This window comes from Panthera onca, chromosome C1 (genome assembly GCF_046562875.1).
Source record: "Panthera onca isolate mPanOnc1 chromosome C1, mPanOnc1 haplotype 2, whole genome shotgun sequence".
NCBI lineage: Eukaryota > Metazoa > Chordata > Mammalia > Carnivora > Felidae > Panthera > Panthera onca.
Genome location: NC_138346.1, coordinates 52,553,215 through 52,577,416, shown reverse-complemented (window position 1 = coordinate 52,577,416; position 24,202 = coordinate 52,553,215). Strand labels below are relative to the sequence as shown.

The window sequence follows — 24,202 nt, the reverse complement described above, 5'->3', positions numbered from 1 at the left end:
TACAAATAAAGATATGCTGAAGAAATGACTCTTTATACAACAGAGAAGAGAAAAATGTTCATCCATTCTTCAGAATTATTTAAGAAAAATTTGAAAAATACAGGACTCATCTTTCAATGGAAAAGAACTTCAACTTAAAAAAAAAGTAATTGGTGGGGGAAGGGCTTTCAATATTTTTCTGAAACTTAAAATTAACATCACATTTTGGAAAGGTCAGATAAATGTGTATGTTGTTGTAGTATGGAGAATGTCCGACTGAGTGCTTCCCCTAACGGGGAAGCCACAGCAGTGTGACGCGGGCAGATAAACCAAACATGTCATTGCATGCAAAAGTCCCAGGCTCTCTCACTCACAAAGTATTTCACCCAAGTTCTCAACAAGTTATAGAAAGAAGAACTTGGGGTCTGATCTTTCCCCTTGGGCCTTCTTCAGTGGAAATGCCAGCATACTGAGAACTGATCCAAATTGAGGAAAAGGGCGGGATGAGATAGGGACTAAGTCAGTGACATTTTTCTTGAGCACCGGACAGTTGAATCAACAGTCTATGGGCAGGTTTGTGGTATTTTACACATTTGAAGCTGAAACAAAAGATTTAGAAAGTGAAATTGATCTCAGTTAATTCACACCTCTGAAATATTTGTAGAGTTCTATTGTATACGCCATAGAGTAGTGTGAAATAACAGAGGTCTTCGATTTCTGACAAGTTTTTGACTTTTGTATTCTAATCTTTTTCATTTATCAGCCCCATGGATTCAAGGAAGTTACCTTCCTTCCTTAAGATTCAATTTGCTCATCTGTAAAATGGGATTGATAACGTAGTCCTCTGCTGCTCCCGTGAAAATTAAATGAGTGAAATGTGAATGATAAGGCCTGACCGTGATATGCCATAAATATTTTACGGAGGAGGATATATGAAAGGACATACATGCAGCTTAAACATGGTTAGCTTAATCCTTAAAGTAATAATAATGTCAACGTCAACTATCATTTGTGTGCTTCCTCTGCTAGGCTCTGACGCAAGCACTTCCTAGGTATCTCATTTACTCCCCCAAATCCTCACAGAAACCCTCTAAGATAGGCATCTCCTGGAGGCCCCAGCTGATTCTCAGCCTTAAATCGTCCTATTCCCAGAGCACACATTGTAAAGATCTTCAAACCTGTAAATGTGGTTTCCCTTCAGACCATCTGTTACTGTCTTAATACTTAAGGGAGTTAATATTTCAGAGGAGAGACAGAGTAGTGAAGGAAGACCTCTCCAAAGCTTAAATCCCTGAGAGTTTGGTGAAAATTTTGTAGGCATATCATCATTCAAGATTTGACGGTAAAAGGTATTACCTCCCTCAGCAGATACGTATTTCGCTCCTGCCTACTGTCCATAAGGTCCTGTTCTGTGGGAATGTTGCAATCAACAAAATAGCCAACCTGCCTTCATGAGGTGACATTCAAGATTGAATATCTAGTCTTCCATGGTCTGTCATACTTTGGCACTTGAGCGATGATGTGAAAACTAGTGATACAAGTAACAACAAACACAGGGATGGTGACGAATGTACTTAACTGGCTTTGTACTAACAACCTTTATATTCATCTAACAAATTTAACTGCTCGTTCACATTTATACACATGTGGATTTACTGATAGAATATCAGCAGATGGCGGGGGTGGGGGGGTGGGGGGGTGGTTCCCGGGTGGCTCAGTGGGTCTAACTCTTGATTTCGGCTCAGGTCGTGATCTCCCGTGCATGGGTTCAAGCTCTGAGTCGGGCTCTGTGCTGATAGTGGAGAGCCTGCTTGGGATTCTTTCTCGGCCCCTCCCCTGCGCTTTCTCTCTTAAAAATATATAAATAAACATTTTTAAAAAACCCAAATCAGCAGATAGAAATAAAAAAATTGAAGTAACAAGCACACTTCTTGTATGTTCCTTCACAAATGAAAAAAAAAAATGGAAAAAGCAAAACTAGTCTAATTTTTCGAATAAAGAATATGGTTTTATGTGGTTTCGTATTTTTAATATATACTGAAAAAATGCAATCAACTTTGCTAAGATTAGTCATTGTAGTTGTATAAAAGCATGGGAAATTATCACATGTTAATTTGGCTTCCCTCCTTTATGTGAAACCATGTAAAGTACTTTTTCAATTATGAAGCTGATTTGATTTACTAAGAGTTTAGATTAGAAATGTATGAGCTGAGTTGAAAACCTGCTTACAAATCATTTCAGTATGACATTTGGATAAAATATAAAGATAATCTGAATTTATTTATGATGTTATGTCAGGGAAATTCACGAGAATTAACTCATGACAGTTCTAATAATAATCATTTCTGACACATTACAAACTCTGTATTTCCACATGAAGAAAGTTTGCTTAACACTTGATATCCTATTTCAGTATCTAGCTTAAACCAAGGAGGACAAAAAGCTAGTACTAGTATTTTGAAAATAGAGTATTTTCAGATACAATGTAGTCCAGGAGAAGGCACAATCGTTAACATTGTAGAGCACAAGCCCAGTTACACACACCTGTCTGGGGAGCCTTTCAAAAATTCTACGTCTAGGACACATCAGATCTGAGCCTCCAGAAAGTGGGGACCAGGTGTTGGTACTTATTTGAACTCCTCCCTGGTGATCCTAATGTCCAGTCAAGGCTGAGAACCACGTGCTAAAGGCGTGAACTCAGGCAGGCAAGGTTAAGGGAGAGCGCTGAAGATGGTCCTGAGCATAGGCTGAAGTTGCAGAGGTCTTGCTTCTCCGACATGATTCTGCAAGCACTCCAGAAGACAAGGGTAAAAACTTCCTTGAGTTGAAGAAACGACCCAGAGCAGTGATGATGACTGACAGGCCGTTCTTTGTTTGTTTTTTTTTTTTTTAACATTTATTTTTATTTTTGAGACAGACACAGAGCATGAACGGGGGAGGGCCAGAGAGAGAGGGAGACATAGAATCTGAAACAGGCTCCAGGCTCTGAGCTGTCAGCACAGGCTCGAACTCACGGACCACAAGATCATGACCTGAGCCGAAGTCGGACGCTTAACCGACTGAGCCACTCAGGCACCCCGACAGTCTCTTCTTTGAATGGATCCTGTCTTGAAACCAGTGCAGAGAGTAGCTTGGCAGGACCTTCGCTGTTGGGTGCTGCCTCCGGGGCAAAAGCAGCGTCTGGAAGTGGGAAGGAGAAGCCTATACAAATGTGAGTGTGTGTTCACTTAATGGAATTAGTTTTTCTCATTTGAGAGAATAATTGTTTCATGACTTTGTGAATTTTCTTTCTGCCTATGCATTCATCCTTTCGTACATGTCTCCCGTTAAGATATGAAACACGAATAGAAGATACTTAAACTACCACGCAAGCTTTGAACTATTTTTTTTTTTAATGTTCATTGATTTATTTTGAGAGAGAGCCTGCATGTGTGAGCGGGGGTGGGGGGGAGGAGCAGAGAGAGAGCGAGAATCTCAAGCAGGCTCGGTGCTGTCAGCTGAGTCAGATTCGGCTGCGGGGCTCTATCTTACAAACCTTGAAGTGGAGACCTGAGCCAAAATCAAGAGTTGGGTACTTAACTGGCTGAGCCACCCAGGCGCCCCGAACTGTTTTTTTAATTTACTGACCCATTTTCAGCACATGTTCCTGGGGTCTGTGTTGGGGGTGGGATAATGGTGAGCAAGATGTGGTCCTAGACGTGATGAACTAGGTTGTTAGTGACTAAGTTTGGGAAGTAGGCTAGCTGTGAATAAATAACTGTAGTTGTATTAGAGTTCTCCAGAGAAATGGAACCAGCAGGGTGGGAGGATAATAGGTAGGTAGCTAGATATAAGAAGAGATTTATTATGGGAATTGGCTCCTTCAGTTAGGAGGCAGAGAAAGTCCCATGATCTGCCCTCTGCAAGCTGAAGAACCAGGAAAGTCAGTAGCGTCATTCAGGCCCAAGGCCTGAGCGGCAGCGGGCAGGAGGTGGGGGGTGGTTGGTGTAAGTCCAGAGGTCTGAGAGCTACACAAAGATGTGGAGAGAAAAACATTTGCGGGAAGTGACCTCGAGAGAGGTGGGAACATGAATTGTTTGGCTACGCTGGATGAAGCTCTGAGCAGTGATGGTTCTGCCACGTCACCGGGTGAAGCTGATGCAAAGTGGAATCATCTGTGGCTCCAGGAAATGGCTTAACACAACAGTTTCTCTGGTTTTCGTTTTCATTTTTTTAACATTTATTCATCCTTGAGAGACAGAGAGAGGCAGAGCATGAGCAGGGGAGGGGGGGGAGAGAGAGAGACACACACGGAATCCGAAGGAGGCTCCAGGCTCTGCGCTGTTTGTTGGCACAGAGCCCAACGCGGGGCTCAAACCCACAAACTGCGAGACCATGACCTGAGACGAAGTCGGAAGCTCAACTGACTGAGCCCCTCAGGTGCTGGTTTTCATTTTAAACTTGACGGAAGTTCACAGAGAACTTTTTGGCCATTTTTATCCAGCAACTTACAGGATATTTTGTGCAGCTCTGAATTACTGCATATTTATTTAACTTTGGGGTAGCAGCTCCAGAACGGTAAATTTGTTTCTAACTATTGGCTGTATTCAGTTGTGCAATCATGATGAAAACAGCGATCAGGTGTTATTTCTGACCTCCTTTCTCTCCTGTCCTTAATTTTCCTCTTGCTGAGGTGCCTTAGTCAACCACGTGGCAGTTTTACAAAGGCTTTGGTGTTTTCAGAGAAGATAGTTTATTTAAATGTCTGTTGTGGTAATTAGGAACTTCACCTTCAGGTAGACAGAATCTACCATTTATCTATTTTCGACATTGGCAAAAATAATGGGTGGTTTTGGTGAAAAATTTAAACTGGAAGTTGCATCACAGTGAGTTAAAATTTTGTGTTTGTCACTGTCTTTTTCACTTTTTTTCAATTAGGTTGGCATCATGTAGCCATGCTAACTCTGTGAGACCTTACCCACCCAACACTCACAATGGTCTTTCTCCCTCCTTCTCCTTTTCTTTCTTTTTCCCTTTCTTCATTACTTTTAACATGGGGATCTTCTGTTTCTCCCTGGACCGTCTTTTATCAAGGTTTGGGCTGCAGCAGACCCCCTTTTCATTCCAGGTACACATTGCTTATCAATAGCATTATTTTTTCAGACCTATACTTAATCATTTTCAAGTCCAGTGCTCCGGGGAGCCGCTACCAAGATGTGGAAGTCTGGTAGAAAACTCTGTAAGAAGCCTGGCCAGAAAACCCTTATCCACATTCTATTGGAACAATATTCCAGACCATGAGAGTCAACTGAGGTAGTCTGGGCCTCACCTGGACTTACTGAATCAGAACCTTCAAGGGAGCAGCTAGGAAACTTGGTTCAGTTCAGCTGTGTTGAAGGGTTTTACTGTTTGTCCTGAACAGCGTTTTGGAGAACAAATGTATACACAAACATCTTCCCATTCCCATTGAGACAAAATTTCCTCCTAGTCAGGACATTGCTGCAAATAATTTCACTTTCAAAATACTAGCCTTATCTATGTAGTTAGTATGAGTTTGCCTGGGAAGCTTTATGTCAAGGTTATAGGAGATGGAGCACCTGATGATTTTGAGAATGGTCGCTATAAATATATGATAAAGTGGTACAAGTGACTAGTGTTAAGAGTTAAGTAAACAAACCCAAGTTCCACATCCTTATCCAGTTAAGCTGATGAAAATGTAATCACCTGCCTTTGGAATTCAGTTCAGGTGGAATGGAACTCTCACATGGCAATTGAAGAGGGTAGACATAAGGTCAGTGAAAGGATTCCTAAGAGACTACATCTTACTCTACCCCAAAATCACTTACTTTAAAGCATGTTAATAGGATTCTAGCTATAAAGCAAAGAAGTCACTCTAGCAAAAGAAAAAAAAAAATATCATTGGGAAGATCACTTTCTTTTGTACAGTTTAGAAGTGCTATATTGCCCATGAAAATATTTATGTTTCGTTTTCTGGCTATTCATGCATTTGCCGAAGTACCTTTTTAAATAACTTTTTTTTTTTTTTTTTTTTTTTTTTTTTAGTTATTTTTGAGAGAGAGAGAGAGAGAGAGAGAGACAGAGCATGAACAGGGGAGGGGCAGAGAGAGGGAGACACAGAATCTGAAGCAGGCTCCAGGCTCTGAGCTGTCAGCACAGAGCCCAACACTGGGCTCAAACTTACAAACCGTGAGATCATGACCTGAGCCGAAGTCAAGAGTCAGACGTTTAACCCACTCAGCCACCCAGATGCCCCTAAATAACTTTTTTTTTTTTTTTTTTGTTTACTTATTTTTGAGAGACAGCATGCTTGTGAGTGCAAGCATGAGTGGCAGAGGGGCAGAGAGAGTGGGAGACAGGATCCGAAGCAGGCTTGTACTGACAGCAGAGAGCCTGGTAAGGGGCTCAAACTCCAGAACCCTGAGATCATGACCTGAGCGGAAATCAAGAGTCCAGTTGAACGCTTACTGGACTGAGCCACGGAGCCCCGCCAAAGTACCTTTTCATGTGTTTTATTCACTACTGAAAAAAATCAAGTTTTCCAGTCTTTTTTTTTTTTTGAAAATAGTCACAATAAACTAAATGTAAACTGTAGGGCAGTTTGTCTTCAATGCTAGGCATTATTAATGTGCTGCTAATTAGACACAGCCACTTTCCATGTGCTCAGTCATCACCTCCCAGCTTCAATGCTGGAATGTGACTTAAATTCTGAGGACCATATTCTTTTATTCCTAAAGTCTCAATGCAAGAAATGTCTTTAACGGTGCGCTGATAGGGGTGCACAGGTGGCTCAGTCAGTTAAGCATCCGACTCTTGGTTTCAACTCAGGTCATGATCTCACAGTTCATGGATTCGAGCCCCACATCCAGCTTTGTGCTGAGGGTGTGAAGCTTGCTTGGGATTTCCTGTGTCCCTCTCTCTGCCCCTCCCCTGCTCATATTCTCTCTCTCTCTCTCTCTCTCTCTCTCTCTCTCTCTCTCTCTCAAAATAAGTAAACATTTAAAAATAATAAAAGTGTTCTGATAGCTTGTTCTTTAGAGTAAAGTGTCTGAGGGTTGATGGAGGGAGGTGGGTGGGGCTGGGCTAAATGGGTGATGGGGATTAAGGAGGGCCCTTATGATGAGCACCTGGTGTTGAATAACTAAGTTCTACACTTGAAAGCAATTTTACCATATGTTAACTAGAATTCAAATAAAAACTTGAAATCAAAAATTTTAATATAAAAAAACGTGCTCTGGTAATGTTGCCTGTAATGCTAGACAAATGGTCAAAACAAAGGCACATTCTTTACCACAAATGACACCCTGTAATTGTATCTGCACAGCCTGTGTGGGTTTCAACTGGTCTCCCTGCCACCCTCTACCCCCAGTCGTGTTGGTTACCTGTCTCCTATATTGAGCCCATTGCTTCATGATGTTACCAGCTGGAGATGTTGTGTTCTACAAACACAAACCACCTGGTGAGAGAAAAAGCTATGTTGGCACAGAGTAACTCAGTGTTCCCCCACCCCCCCCATACTGTGCACTGAGTATAAGGTGATAGAGGAACAGGAGTCAAGGATGTTTTATATGTGGTGAAGGAGAAAACTTGGGGATAAGCATGTTTATTTTCTCTGTTGTCCTATGGTTTTCAGGATAACTGATGGTATTTTTTCCCCCCCAAATACTGTAGGTAGCCCTACTGGAGAACCTTGTGGAAAGACTTGTCTGGAAGAAAGAGACAATCAGTGGTTGGGGGTCACACTTTCCAGACAGCCAGGAGAAAATGGCTCCATCGTGGTATGCTATTGGGATTAGTCCACTCAGAAAATCAGGGGATCAGATATTCTGGGTGTGATGTTCACATCATTTGATCTACGTTTGTGTTTTATTCAGGCTTGTGGGCACAGATGGAAAAACATATTTTATATAAAGAATGAAAATAAGCTCCCTACGGGTGTTTGCTATGGAATGCCCCCTGATTTACGAACAGAACTGAGCAAAAGAATAGCTCCATGTTATCAAGGTAAGGAATCATTTTGGTACTACCCGGATCAAGAAAAACAAGTGAATGCCTTTAATATTTTTTTTACTTTCAATTTTGTATATGCAGAGAGAGGAGAAGAAATCTTATTAAAATAGCTGTATTTTTAACTACTCAAAGTATTTCTTTTTTATTCAATTGCGGTAGTGTGAGTGCAAAAAAATGTGCTTTGTGCTTTTAGGAATATAAATTTGTATGGTTACATTTGAATAATTCTAGAATTTAGTTGATAATTACCCACTTTTGCACTAAATATATTTTGAACTCCACATGAATGAGTCTAATGTCCAGAATATAGAGGACACTTAAAATCATGAAATTATGATGAAAAACTTGAGATTGAAAAGTCTGGGAAGATGAAAACTGTTTAGGTTTCTTGTTTTATCTTTAGCCTTCAAGAATATTTAGAAAGATTCAAGTGTAAGTGTAAGCAAATCTTTCCCACTCACTGTGTCTTTATTTATTTTTTTAATTCACATATATTCCTTGAAACAACAAGGGATTGGTATCTTAACTTTGAAAAATTTTCCTATGAAAATTCTAGATTGTTAGGTAGCAGTAGTGTAAGCAGAGTTGGGACATTAACACCTGAAGTGAGCAAAATTAGGGGTGAATGTCAACAGAGCATTAAAACCTATCTTAACAGAACTAAAATTCTAAAAATGTATCCTTGGAAATCTCAGAATTAAATATATATGCATTCCATTTTCCACTTTTTGTAACCAAAATGATCACTACAGTGTCCAAATAACCTTTCCCTTACCTCACAAAATTTTGACCATGCATGCAAATTCAGTTATTCTGTTAACTTTGGGGTCTTCTGTGGTATGGGATGTCTTAGAAAAACTCCTAATCTCTAATTGGCCTTTGAACATCTAGGAAGACAAAAGGTGAATTTTAAATTCTTAATGAAGTGAAACTCAGTCTAGTGTTCTGTATGTTTATCCTTCTCTTTTTCTCCGGGGTGTATGGTTGACACTTTAAAACCTTCTCAGAGTAGAATTTTGTGCTGTTGTTCAGTTATACCCAGCCACATCCTGCAAAACATTAAACTTACCTTGAACTTAAAACACCTAAAACTATGAGGAAATTTATTTTAAAAAAAGGCGGGGGGATATAAAAAGGAGTGAAAAATCATGCCCAGGACTATTAATTACAAATGACTTAATTGATTTAACTCTTCCAGTTAGCAAAGCCAAAACAAGGATGTGGGCCTGATTCTTCTATCGAGGTTTACTTACATCCGTTCCCCGGGAGAAGCAGAGCATTGTCTTCCCAGTAGGTTCCAGAAGCATCCAATTCATGGGTAGTGGGAGACCTGAGCTGAAGTTGGCTGCTCAACTAACTGAGTCACCCCAGGTACCCCAGGAAATCTATTTTAATGCAGACCTGGACTGGAAGACACAAATTCTAGCCCTGTCTTAGATACTCACTTGACAATTTTTTCGAGTGTATGCTGCATGTTCTTTCCATGAGAAAGAGGCAGAGGTAGCTGTTTTTATTGCTATTTTGCAGGAATATTTTTGGGGATTAATATGGAAAAGATTTTTTATCTTAAATTTTATCAAAGCTACTATCTTAAAAATGGGTTAGTATAAAATATAGACTCTAAAAGGTATGTTAGTAAGGATTTATAAGATAAAATTATGCAAATTTTGTCTTTTTCAATGAAATCCTGAATTGTTTTTTGTTTTTTTACTTCATTTTAGATTATGTGAGAAAATTTGGAGAAAATTTTGCATCCTGTCAAGCTGGAATATCTAGTTTTTACACTGAGGTAATAGCTCCTAAAATACAGAATTTTAATTCTTAAGATTCAGACTTCTGGTTTACAGGTGTTACGCTTTATGGTAAAAATTGTATAACACCTAAATAATAGTTTTCTTAAATTTGAGTATATTACAGCTTAATTTTCAACACTCAATATTCAACATATTTTGAAAACCAGTTAATACTTAAGATGGCTGTGTCACACAAGACCAACTAAAAGTCTACACTAAAGAATATGACTTGCATCAAAAATTTAATAAAAGGAAGCTATTGTTATTTGCTTTAACTCATACATTTAAAATATTCAAATATGTTTTTAATTACTAGTTGAGGGGAAAAACATATGAATCCACATCTTTCATTAAAATTATGAGAATTGAGAGATTGAAGAATTTAATATCCTTTTAAATTAGACGTATTCCCAAACTCTGTTTTTCTCTAACACTCCAGGCAGGATATACAATCAAAGATCACAGTTGTATTCAACTTCCAAATCTCCCATTTTACCTTCAAAACCCATTAGGAATTTCTGAATGTTTTCTGGATCTATGCAGTCAGACTATCAAGCCTTGAGTTAACAATTTCCATAAATATTACCTAAAAAAAAAAAAAACACTTTATATTAAATTGACCTTTTTATAAGGTCAGGATCATTTAGGAAATTTAGAAATATGTTAAATAGGTTTGATCGCTAGAAGTTTTCATATTTCACCAAATATATCTGTTCATTCTGACTTTTGTTTCCTTTTCCTAAATTTGTATTTATCGTCAAATATGCCCCCAAATTCCATTCGATTTGTTTTTTTTCTAAGCTAACATTGTTAAGGAAACTAGTCATTGACTCTTAGCAAATAGGAATAAATTAAATCCACTTTTTACTCTTTAGCAACACGTGATTATCTCCATAATAAGCACTAATGAATTATCCAGATGCGATTCACTTGATTAGAAACCACATTACCTGTCTCCCAAAAGCTTTCTTTAGTATTCCATGATTCTTTCTTCAATTTTAAGGTTCACTGATGAGTGTGAAGGGAGAGTTTCTTCTATGAGATTGTGCTTGTAGGTGAAAATTCATTAGCTAGCTTCTCTGGCTTTTTTTCTGATATGTTTTTTAAATTCATAAAATGCTCAGATTTTAGAAATGTATTATCAAAATGTATTCTTGTCACTACTTAAAATGTATATTTGGAGGAGGTTTTGAGTGGATTAAACTTTGAAATGATGATAAATTGTTTTTTTTTTCTTACAGGATTTAATTGTGATGGGAGCCCCGGGATCATCTTATTGGACTGGCTCTCTTTTTGTCTACAATATAACTACAAATAAGTACAAGGCTTTTTTAGACAAAGATAATGAAGTAAAATTTGGAAGTTATTTAGGTACTGTAAAAATGGACAAACTCCAGTCCTCTAGGTCTTATAGATACTATTTCTCTTACTTATGATTACTAGTCTCCTCAAAAGATCAAAATGGCCAATAGCAATTAAAGAATTCATAAACTGTCACTTTAAGGATATAATCGATGAAACTTTAACTTAATGATTGTAATTATATATGTTAAATATTAATATTTACTTGTTAGACTAGAGAACTGGTTTAGTTTACTCTTACAAGCTTGTATCTTGATGCAGTAAACATGTTATCGTAAAGGTTGCATCTATTGAGTGCTTACCGTATCCAAGGAACTTTTGTTTTTAAGTTTATTTATTTGAGAGAGAGAGAGAGAGAGAGAGAGAGAGAGAGAGAGAGAGAAAATGAACATATGGGGGAGGGACAGTGAGAGAGAAGAGCGAGAATCCCAAGCAGGTTCCATGGGCTCTGTGCTGACAGCAATGTGGAGCTCAAACTCACAAACTGTGAGATCATGACCTGAGCCAAAATCAAGAGTCAGAAACTCAACCAACTGAGCTACCCAGGCGCCCACCAAGGAACTTTTATAGGCATTCGACACGAATTCATTGAATCATGTATGAGTAAGTGTAGTTTCTTAAAGGACCAGCTGAAAGTCAGTGGGGCTATCGACAGCATTCTACACAATGAGTAACATTATGAAGCATACGGATCTAAAAACAGCTCATTGACCTTAGCCTCAAATGTTCTTAGAAAATATTTCCCAGAGTTTATTCTTGTCTTTCTCCTTCCTCTCCTCTTCCTCCCCCTCCATTGCCTCCTCATCCTGTGTAGTAGGACACTTTATAGTCTGTATTTCTACAGAAACCCAAGATTTCTCAGCATTGATTCCTGTTACAGTAAAAAGGGATGCTTTTCCCATAGCTTTTTAGAAAATACAGATTTGTTAATCATATGTGCTTCAAATGTAAGCAACCTATACTCAGAAATAATTACAATAAGAAAAAGCGGTGTTATTTTTTCCCATTCATACAGGAAGAATTCTTTTTCAAACAGAGGGAATTTGCTTACAGTTCAACATTTACTTGTTTGTGGTTGAAGTATATCTTGAAGTATTATAAGAAATATAACTTAGCATTATGCCTTTTGTCTTATAACAAAATATCTTACCATTTGTGTCCTCATATGGTTTTATCACTGTAGGAAGATTCCATGGTGAAAGAGTTGAAGTTTAGGGAGTTTTTGCTTAAAGTTTAACATGTTAAATTTTAGATCTCTAAAATATTTCACTTGTAATACTAGAAGCTAGCATATTCTGGTACTACATAGAGACCAACAGACCAGATGTAAAAGTGCTCTCTTTAATTTCTAGGACTTGGAAATGAAAGCCATGTGCCTAGCTTCATAACACAGACTAATAATTGCTTAAAGCATATGATAAATGAACAGTTTTGAATATTGCTATGCTAAATATTCTTAAAACCGTTTAGTGTAGTCTTTGGAATTCAGTCTCATTTGATTCTGTGAATGGATTTATGATGATCTATTTTACCCCTTGCAAATAATGATTCCCATGGTTGTTGTCCACTTTCTTTGAAGGCTACTCAGTTGGAGCTGGTCATTTTCGGAGTCCGCATACTACCGAAGTAGTTGGAGGAGCCCCTCAACATGAACAGATTGGTAAAGTAAGAATTACATTTTTACATTAATTCTTGACAAAACTTCAAGGAAACTGCATGAGAGAATGAGATACTAAAGGAGAAACTGCAAAAATTCTAAGGAATGAAAACTAAAAGTGATGAGCTGTGCACTGCCTTTCATGGTGAAAGTTGTATGGCTTTTAGATTAAATTTAACAGAAAAGCTTAAAGGAAAATTCTGAAAGTCAAATTGAGGCTTTTCTTTCTTTAAAAAAAATTTTTTTAACATTTATTCATTTTTGAGAGAGACAGAGTGTGAGCGGGGGAGGGGAAGAGAGAGGGAGACACAGAATCCAAAGTAGGCTCCAGACTCTGAGTTGTCAGCACAGTGCCCGATGCAGCCTGATGCAGGGCTCAAACTCATGAACAGTGAGATCATGATTTGAGCCAAAGTTGACGCTTAACCGACTGAGCCACCTGGGCGCCCCAGAGGCTTTTCTTTCTTGTGAGTAAATTGTTTTTGAAAAAAAAAAAAAAGATCTCAAGATGTCTAGGGAATATATTTACTGGTTACCACGTTTCTAGGTGAAGGGATATTGAGCGAGCTGTATGTTTTGTGTAAGACCAGAAAGAATCAGATGTTCTTTCTGGTTCTGGGTTTTTGTTCCATTGTAGTGTGGACATCACTAAAGTTTTCTGAGCCTTACTTTGGAAAGTGAGGCAAACAGCACTTTGTGCTCTAAGGGATCAAGACGATGTCCCTGAGAAGATAGTTCAAGGAAGGCATATTAATGTGAATGTGGTTCCCTAAAGCTTTTGAATTACACCCAAAAGGATTTTTGTTTTTTTTTTTTTTTTAACTCTTTGGGCAGTTACAAGTTGTGAACGTTGATGTTTTGATCACCTGAGGATTTTTTTTTTTTTTTAACGTGATAGCAGTCTCAGTTTTTCTAACTCTGTTCCTAATTGCAGGCATACATATTCAGCATCGAGGCCAGAGAACTAAACATCTTACATGAAATGAAAGGTAAAAAGGTAATGTCTCCACCTTTGGTATCACCGAGGGCTTTCGTGAATCACCCTGCTGCTTTTCTCAGTGACGGGATCTGGTTTGTTTTGGGCAGCTTGGCTCCTATTTTGGAGCTTCTGTCTGTGCCGTGGACCTCAACGCAGACGGCTTCTCAGACCTCCTCGTGGGAGCTCCCATGCAGAGCATCATCAGGGAGGAAGGCAGAGTGTTTGTGTATATCAACTCTGGCTCAGTAAGTCCAATCACTCACCAGCTGCAGGCTGTCTATGGTATTATGATACAAACTGAAGTTAGTTCAGGCTTCTGAGGCTATAGATTCTTAGGCTTATTTTACCGATGAAAGTAGAAACTCTGCTATTGTACTAATGCTCTAAAAATGAAATGGAACATTCTGGTGGGTGGGAAGCTGTCCCATTTTGACATTCCAGAAGTAGGAGATTAGTTGTTCTGGTGTTTGTCTACTGACCTCTTGAATTTCAAGTAAAGTTCCTTTTAGTTTTATTATAATGCAAATCTCATTTGAAAGAATGATTTTTATCTATCCCTCAAAATGTAGATTTATCATTGGTTCTGTAGTGAATGTCTTTGCTTACAAATATTATCAGAAGTAGAAGATAAAGTAGAAAATGTTTTTAATTTATTTGAAAAGAATAGGAAACAAGATGTGTTTGGATAAAATGTTAATTTACACAATATCAAGATGATATTCTTGATATAAGAATATAAGGGAGGCACCCAGGTGGCTCAGTCGGTTAAGTGTCTGGCTTCGGCTGAGGTCATAATCTCACAGTTGGTGGGTTCAAGCCCCATGTTGGGCTCTGTGCTGACCACTCAGAGCCTGGAGCCTGCTTCAGATTCTGTGTCTCCCTCTCTCTCTGCCCCTTCCCTGCTCACACTCTGTGTCTGTCTGTCTCAGAAATAAACATTAAAAAAAAAAAATTGAAGAATATAAAGGGCACCTGGGTAGTTCAGTCAGTTAAACATCCAACTTGGGCTCAGGTCATGATCTCACAGTTGGTGGGTTTGAGCCTCACATTGGGCTCTGTGCTGACAGCTCAGATCCCAGAACCTGCTTTGGATTCTGTGTCTCCCCCTCTCTCTCTGCCCCTCCCCCGCTTATGCTCTGTCCTTCTTTCCCTGTCTCTCTCTTAAAAATAAACACTCATTTTAAAAAATGGGCATAGTTCATTCCAAAGTAGATACAGTAGGTGTACAAGTAATTACTGCTTCTGGTTGAGTTATAAATTATGGGAAATGTTGTGGAGTAGAAACTAACCACTTCACAATTCAATTTAAAGAGTTCTGTTGACCTTATTTTGCCAGTCTGTCTTCTTGGCATTAAATAAAAACAAAGAATTGACAGGGCCTTGATGGAGTCGTCTTGGTCTGTTCCTTTGATTTAAGAGAAAGAATGGAATTATGAGAAAAGTGACTAATTTCTTAAGGCACAGCAATTTTGGTCAGGATTCAACAAAGTAAAATCTGTTTCAAGAAAGTATTTGTAGTCTTAATCAATGGTTTTAGAGCATTTGATAAGGTCCTATATTAAGCACTAGCCTAAACACTTTGATTTGAGAGTGAATAGTCTTATACAGTTAAAAGATTTTCAAAGTTCCGAATACAGAGCAGCAAAGTTGTTAATTGGGATTCCCTAGACTGTGTTTCCACTTAAATTTAATAGTCAAGGCATATCATCGACAAAGTGATCATGCATATCTCCTTAACAGTGATATCAAGCATTAGGTTTTTTTGCACAGATATTTCACATTTCCCTACTCATAAATGGTCATCTTATACCAGCTACATTCTCATCATGCATACTTTTCTTTATAAACTAAACTTTTTGAAAACAGCTTGAAAAGTAATCCTATACACCTACAATAAGACAGTATGTGATCTTTTTTTCCTCATTGAAGTCTTAAGCAATCCTAATGGGAAAAACAAATAAAAGTGTGTTCCTTTGATTTAAAGGGCAAGGAAGGAGCTGTACCCGTTAGGCTACCCTCTTGTTCTTCCCTCATTCCTACCTGGAGGCACCACTATTGAACATGGGGTAATTTCATAACTGATTGCAGTTTTTAACCCTTCTGACCTAGATTATTCTTTCTTTGTTCCCTTCTTACTTCCTATTTGTTACCTCTCTAAAATGGCACTAACCACTGCCTGGCAATATATTAGTTTGGCTTGGTACTGTCTGATCTTGTCCTGGAAGTGTTTTTCTACTGCTGTGTTTTTAGGGTTTGAAAGAGGACTGAAGAAATAGGTGCTCAGTAATTGTTTCTGAATGAACTGAAGGAAGAATGATACTTGAGTGAATCTTGCTTCCACCTGCTTCTACTAAAATAATTCTTAGAGGTCGCCAGAGGTCACCATTTTCTGACTGGAGAATACTTGAAGAGTGATCACTACTTCTTGAAACCCTCTTCGTGGAACTTCAGTACCTTTCTATTGTTTTAGGTCTATACCTTCTCGTCCTCTCTGGAGCCCATTCTCCCTTCTCTTTAAATTAGGATTTCCCTTGGAGTCCAGCTTTTTCATCCCTTATTCCCTGATAAAATAATTTCTGTTTTCGGTGCCGGTGATTTTTGTCTGCAGAGATGATTCATTAAAAAAAAAAAACACTGAGCAAATATCTGAAATGTAACAAAACCTATGGAAATAGCTGAGAATAATCTTAGTTCTGACCTCTAAGACCTCAAGTGTAAAAAAGACACAAACATGAGAATAAAGAATTTAAGTTTAGGAGTTGTTTGGTTGGAAAATAAAAGTGGAAGGGTGTTTCATAATCAAAAGGAAACAACCTGTGTGATTAGGGGATGATGAAGAGACTAAGAAGAGGAAAGGATCTATGATGAGTGCATGGATTTTTTTTTTCTTAGTACAAAGGAGTGACAGAGTTTAGAAAGAGGTCTGACAGTTGTTACTGCAGTGGCTCATTATTGTAACATTATTGAACGTCTCCTTGTTTTTTTTTTTTTTTTTCTTTTAATTTATTTTTGAGAGAGCACAAGCAGAGGAGGGGCAGAGAGAGAGAGAGAGAGAAAGAGAAACACAGAATCCGAAGCAGGCTCCAGGCCCTGAGCTGTCATCACAGAGCCTGATGAGGGGCTCACACTCACGAACTGTGAGATCATGACCTGAGCTGACCTCAAGTCAGAGGCTTAGCCGACTGAGCCACCCAGGTGCCCCTGAATGTCTCCTTGTAATAACTCATCTTTCAACTTAAGAGGTAGCAGTTGACCAATCCGTGTTTCATTGCCGCTAGGATAAGGCTCAAGGCTAGCTTCCGTTGTGCCAACTCCTGAACTCAGAAGCCTTCAGTGGCTTCCTGTTCCCTGAATGGAAGTAAATTTCCCTCAGTATTCAAACTTCCACACCGTGACACTTCAGTTTTTTTTGTTTGTTTGTTTTGTTTTGTTTTTGTCTCCTTCATTCTACATACCATTCATAACAGCCAAATTCTTTGGAAATTTGTTTTGCTGGTTGTATTCTCTGCATATTAAAATTATGTCCATCCTTCAGTAGCCACCTTGAATACCATCTCTTATGAAATCTCTCCTTGCTTTTACAGTTAGATATGCTGTTCTTGATAATACAAAGCAGTCTGTGCTTCTCAGTCATTTCCATGTTCGTGCTAAGCCTTCCATGTAACTGGGCTTCTTCAGGAAGGGGAGACTGTCTCCTACACACGCTGCTTGGTCCTCCTTCGCCTCTTTCCTCTTTGCACAGTGCATTGCCTTTAGTAGGAATTCAATAAATATTTGCTAAATTGAATTATCAAAATGATTTATTGGATTTTCAAAGCCAGGGATCATGAGTTCGACAATTTTTATGTCCTCTGAGCTCTAATCATACTACTATATGTATTGACATACTTGATAAATATTTATTGAATGGAACGGAGATGTGTGTACTAAAGCTCAGTCTGTAGTTTGTCCAACTGGTTTGAAGCATTAGAAAAAATCCATATCCAATTACAACAGTAAATCATGTGTAAAGTTGTCAGAGAGGGTTATAATGACATCTTTTCCCCCCTTTTCTGTCTAGGGAGCAGTAATGAACGAAATGGAAACAGAGCTCCTTGGAAGTGACAAATATGCTGCAAGATTTGGGGAATCTATTGTTAATCTTGGAGACCTTGATAATGATGGCTTTGAAGGTAATGAAAAGTATCTAATTTGGTACTTGACTTCTGCTTTTAAAATGGAACATGAAAGATAATATGATTGGAGTTTTAAGTTGTTTGCCTTTCTATAGAAAATGGAGCCAAAATGTTATGCTAAGCTCATTTTCTTTTTGGTGTTATACCTGACTTCTCCTCACTGGTTAATTATTCTTAATTGATTGCAGACTCATTAGACCAGGCTATTTAACTCTATGTACAGTAAAGACACTGATAAGACCCAACAGAGGCTGGCTGCAGAGCTGGAGCAGGGTTCTAGAAGACCCCGTTGTGCCAGGCATCCCTTGTTCAGGTGCTACGTTGTGGGACGATTTGGTAAATGGCAGGAGAGCACGCTTAGCAATAGTGAGGGACAGCTGGCAGACCCAGTAATATTGGCTATTGACCAACTTATATGGAAGCCACTCCCTAATGCACTAGATAGTTCTGTCATAACTGTGCCTATTGCCTGGATATCAGCCCTGCTGTTGAAATACCTGTGTCTACCAGCCTTTCCTCTTAAAATTTACTTTTGTCAGTCTAATACGGAATGGTAACCAAGTCTGGTAAAATTGTGCATAGGATGATGAATGGGTTTGAAAGGAGGGTGTGCAATTTGTAGAGTTCAGCAAATAAGTATTTGATATTTTCAGGGCTCAGAATTGTCTATCTTAATGTAATCATTAGCAATTGGTATATGGTAATAAGTTGAAACTGAGTTGGATACAGGAAATAGATGAGGGAGTACTATAAGTTCTCGCTTATTTTTAATACCTCTTACGCCAAAAGGCTTCACTCTAATTGTTTAAAATGTGTTGGTCTTTGGGGCGCCTGGGTGGCTCAGTTGGTTGAGCGTCCGACTTTGGCTCAGGTCATGATCTTGCAGTCTGTGAGTTCGAGCCCTGCGTTGGGCCCTGTGCTGACAGCTCAGAGCCTGGAGCCTGCTTCAGATTCTGTGTCTCCCTCCCTCTCTGACCCTCTCCCACTCATGCTCTGTCTCTTTCTCTCTGTCAATAATAAATAAACATTAAAAAAATAAAATGTGTTGGTCTTCAAGAAGAAAGTTAGTGGGTTACTGACTATATATTTTGAATACTTTGAATATACATTGAATAGATATCACATATTGAATATATGGACTCTATTAAATGTAAGAGTATAATTTGGTATACAAATATTACCATTTCTAGAGTTTTACTATCTTATTAAAAATAAAGGAAATTAAGTATATATTTTTAAGGTTATGGTTACATGTAAGCTTTACATTAAAACTTCTATAAGGTTTTATTATGCTGTATTTCACAAGAGTCAGCAATTCTGATGTTTATTGAGCACTTACTTTGTGTCAGATGTACCATGCCAGGTGGAGAGTATATGCCATAATAAATGTAAATAAAAGAAATAGTGACACCCTTTTCTATAATTTTAAAATCAAATGGAATATAAAATTAAGACATTAAAAAAACCTTAAGTGGTGAAATTTAGGGAATTTACCTAATAAATATCTATGGATAAAGCCATGTTTATGCACCTTGACATTTCATAGATATTATGAGATAATGCAGTTCTTTCCTTGAAAAAGAAAATCATTCAGTAAGATACTTACTTTGTTATGATTCCTTATACATCTTGTTTTAATTGACACATTTGAGGAAAACCATTTGCTGTTTTGAATGTACTAAAATAAAACATGGGTGAGTGCACATGAGAAGTGATTTTTTTTTTTTTTTTTTTTTTTTTTTTTTTTGGTGGCATCAAAATGTCAATGACAAACCTGAATTCTTAAAATCAGATATAGTGGTGAAAAGGTCATGGACATTACTCCTGTAGCGAGGAGAATCCCAGGCAGTTTTCCAGTGGCGTGTGAAGGACAGAAAGTGTTCTGTCCATGAGACTTAGGAAGAGGAACTAGGGGAGACCTTGGGGGTACGAGGCGGTCTTCCAGACTGCATGTGAGAACCTAGGTTTCAGCCAGCACTTTGTGTCCTAAAGTCTTCGGCTCTTGACTCCTAAAGGTAATGGTTTTATGTGTTCTATTCAAACACATATGATCATATGATTTAGGATTCTATTCAAATGATTATTTCTCATAGTTCAGTATATTTTTGTGCTATTACAATTTCATTTATAATTTACCTCATATTTACATTTAGTGACTCTATTAATGCTGATTCACTTCAGTGCATGCTTGTTTATCTTTTTCTACTTTATCAGTTCTAATTTTTTTTTTTTTAGTTTTATTGAGATGTGACTGAAATACATCGTGTAAGTTGAAGGTATACAACAGAATGACCTAATATATGGATGTAGTACAGAATGATTACCACCTTGCGTCTAGTTAACATCTATTCCCTCACAGTTAATTTTTTTTCCTTGTGATAACTTAAGATCTACTCTCTTAGCAACTTTGAAATAGATGATACAATATCGTTCACTCTAGTCATTACACTGTACTTTGCATCTCCAGAACTGTATCTTAGAACTAGAAGTTTGTACTTTGACCTTTTCACCCAATTCCCCCTACCCCTCAACTCTGGCAACCACCAATCTGATCTGTTTCTGTGAGTCTGATTTTTTTTTTTAGATTCCACATGTAAAAGTGAGATCCTACCGTGTTAGTCTTTCTCTGACTTATTTCACTGAGTAAAATGCCCTGAGTTCATACATGTTACCACAAATGGCAGGATTAATTTCTTTTTTATGGCCAAGGTAGCCTTTTATTTTTGCCAATGAGTAAGCACTTTGCACGTTTTCGATCTTAACAAGACTGTGCTGATTTGCAAGTGGGCTCAGCGTGTTGTACTTCTTCACTGAGGTTTTTAATTCTTCTCTACCATATCTGCCTAGGTGAGAAAGTAAGGAACCTTGTCTTGTATTTCTTTGTTTCCCTATTCTTTACCGCATCTTCTATCTTATTTAATTATTCTGGAGTAGATGGGTGAAGTTACTTTTTGTTCATGGCAGTGTGTGGGATTCTGTAGAAAGGGGATGAAAATCTCACCTGTTCTTTTTCCTTCCACGTCCAGTCATAGATGCAAACAGACTTAAAGTCCTTACTATTCACACTTTCGTGGTGCTTTGTAGAGGAGACAAGTTATTTTTGCATTCATTATATCCTGTCCTTTTTCTTTTTTTAATTCAATAGGAAAAATCAGGCTGAATTTCCTGTGTACTTAGAAAAGCAATGCAGGCCATTTTCTAAGGAGATAACCAATTTGGCAAGAGTCCAGCATAAAAATCTCATCAAGAGTGTGAGGAAGTTAGGGAATAGGTACATGAATAAACCTACATGATGGACACAACTGACAGCATTTTGGATTTCATCCATAAAATTGATACGGAAAAACCACTTATATTTTGGCTTAAGTTTTTTCACCTTGAGCATTGACTTCTAGACTGTATGTTTGAATATTTTTTAAGCAGAGCCATAATGAAGTATAAGCTGTGTATTTATGTGCCCCTGAAATGTTGATATATTATCATATCATTAATTGAGCAGTTCTTTTGACTGCAGGAGTTTGCAGGAGAGGAAAACACTGGAGATAGTCTGTAGTGTTCATGATTCCGTAGAGCATGGTTGATGGGTGAACACAGGCTCTGGGAGCCAGACCGCAGTGCTTATATCCCAGCTTCTTCATATCTTAGCTCTGTGCCCTTTAGCAAGTTACACTCTGTGCCTCAGTTTCCTCATCCAAGTTGGAATCAAAAAGTACTTATTTGATAACGTTTAAAAGTTACATGAGAAAAGCCCCTACTTACAGTGCCTGCATTATAATAAAATTGTGTTTATTTCCATTGTTAGCTGATGTTAAAATTATTTTGATTATGCTAATAATTGTTACAGTTTGCACTAACAATGAAATAAAATGTTCTAAAAATTGTCAGTGTTTTGCTCTATATGTTGTGTCCCAAACTGACTTGGATAGGCATGAAAAAAACATTAATAATACGTATTTTCCTTATTCCTGTAACGTTTGCTAACATTTAGTATGTTCTGTAACAGATCCAAATGTAATCATAGGAAATAAGAATTTGGATCTATATATAAGAAAGGAAAAAACTGAATATAGTCCACAAGTCTTCTGCTTGAAATGACATTGATTTGGGCTTTTTTATATTTCATTTGAAAGGGCACATCTGTATTGTGTCAAGACTTGTGCCTTACATCACTAGTGCTAGTGACTTATCGCGAGAATTTCTGTGTGTCAACAGCTTCATAGCCCCAGGCTCGTTAGCTTTACGTATCATCGAGAATGAAGATCCAGGACTCTAGTTTACTAATGATGTAGCCATAGTAGTTGAAGTATAAACCAACCCTGACTACTGAGATCCATGACAGGTCTTGCCTTCAGTGGCCACGGAATGCTTTCCCCCCACTCCTTCCCTTACCTCCCTCTTCCTCTCTCCTTCTCTCTCTTCCTTCCCACTCCTTCCCCTTATGTACCTGTGAGTATTTAGTTTGCACAGGTATGGCTCCAGCTATTTCAAACTCATTGCCATTGTTCCTGTGTCCCATGCTGCCCCTTAGTCCACTGTCATGATGCAGGCTATTGTCTCTGTCTAAACTGCCTTTACCCCCTTTTTTTTTTTTTTTTTTTTCTCACCTGGCTATGACCTGTCACTACTTTAATCTTGGCTTGGGTGTCCTCTTCTATGTGAAGCCTTTCCTCATTTCTACCACCTTCTCATATGTGGTGCTTGTATTCTGGTTTTACGTTCTCTTCTTCCGTGCTAGACCGCACTCCCTTTTCATGGCCCTCTCCTGTATGGCTGGTTTCTGTCAAATGCCCAGAATACAGTAGGTGCTCAATAGTTTTCCACTGAATAAATCAACAAATGGGTGTTATTGCACATGAGGATTTAAAATAACTGGCACAAGTCAAAAGAGCGCGACCTTATTATGTTTAAACAATATATATATAAATTATGTCTATTATTTACTTTTAGATGCTATTAGAAATTGTACAGCATTTGGCATAGAATCATATCAAAGAGGTATTTATTCTCATTGAACTAGCAGTCAGCAATTACCACCGTAGCTGTTAAAAAGGTTTCAGATCTGATAAACTAAGAAGTATTGACTATCATGAAAGCAAACTTTCTGTATTTTGGGTTTCTATGAAAGTAATAAGAAAACATTGCATGTAAATGAACCTATGACTAAACCCAAATAAATGTAAAACTAATGAAATGCTCTTGCAGCTGTAGAAAATTATTTTTCTCCTATGTGTTGTATATTTATGGCCCTTAAGCAATCATGTCATTCCTAGTTTGTTTTCTTTTGCTTATGTCAGTTGATGAACTTTTATTTTTTCTCTTGGCATCATAACCTGATACTAATCTCCATAAAGTCATAAAGATGATGTAGTCATTACTTTACAGAACAAATTCAGTTTCCGAAATCCAGTTTGCATGTTTATACATGGGTGGGTGGATACAGATGTTCTTAACAAATAACTTAATTACTTTCATTAGAACAGGAATTTAGAGGTCATTTTGCAAATAAAGTAAAACCCAGAGCTCAAAACAAGGACTCTTATGGTTATAATATTCACAGATGATAATTTATTATGTGCTCAGGTCTGCTCTAAGCACTGTACATGAGTTATGTCCTATGCTGAGGGTGAGTTCTCTCATGATCCCAGGCTATCTGTGAAGGAACTGAGACACAGAGAGGTTAAGAAGAGGCCCCTGCTGGGGGTCATGCTTTGGTGGTTTGGCTCTAGAGGCTGGGCCCTTAACCATTACTAGAGTGTCTTTCAGAGCCATTTGCTCTTCGTCTTCCAAGCACAGACTGTTTTATACCATTCTGCACATTGTTATGATGATGGATGCATTTTGTGGTGTTTGTTTTCTGTGTAGTGAGTATTCATTTCTTGATAAGGAACTTTCATATGTGATATGAACTAAGTAGCATGAAAGTCTTCAGAGTTGCATTCTTTCTATTAAGAATTCATTTTTTCTGCCATTTAAATCCTTGAACAGATGTTGCAATTGGAGCTCCACAGGAAGATGGCTTGAGAGGTGCTATTTATATTTACAACGGCCGAGCAGATGGGGTCTCACCAACGTTCTCACAGGTAGGGTACTATTCTGCTTTCAAGAGAAGCATTGATGATAAACGGTTCCTGAAACTTCCAGGGTTAACGTAGATTTATTTTTCTTAATTTCCTCTTTCAAGTACTTAATGTATTCTATTTCACCCTTTTTCTTGTAATAACAGTAGTTGGTCTCATTTTGAAGGTCATTA

General features: G+C 38.0%; 1 protein-coding gene across 1 annotated transcript in view; it reads left to right on the top strand.

Annotated features, from left to right (window-relative positions):
• ITGA4 (integrin subunit alpha 4) overlaps nt 1-24,202 on the top strand; it is a 92,860-nt gene that overhangs the window by 12,213 nt on the left and 56,445 nt on the right. Inside the window, exons 3-11 of the mRNA XM_060622074.3 lie at nt 7,648-7,754; nt 7,851-7,980; nt 9,708-9,775; nt 11,021-11,150; nt 12,721-12,806; nt 13,733-13,795; nt 13,885-14,022; nt 17,838-17,949; nt 23,938-24,032. Of these exons, the coding sequence (XP_060478057.3) occupies nt 7,648-7,754; nt 7,851-7,980; nt 9,708-9,775; nt 11,021-11,150; nt 12,721-12,806; nt 13,733-13,795; nt 13,885-14,022; nt 17,838-17,949; nt 23,938-24,032 (929 nt within the window). The remainder of the gene's footprint in view (nt 1-7,647; nt 7,755-7,850; nt 7,981-9,707; nt 9,776-11,020; nt 11,151-12,720; nt 12,807-13,732; nt 13,796-13,884; nt 14,023-17,837; nt 17,950-23,937; nt 24,033-24,202) is intronic.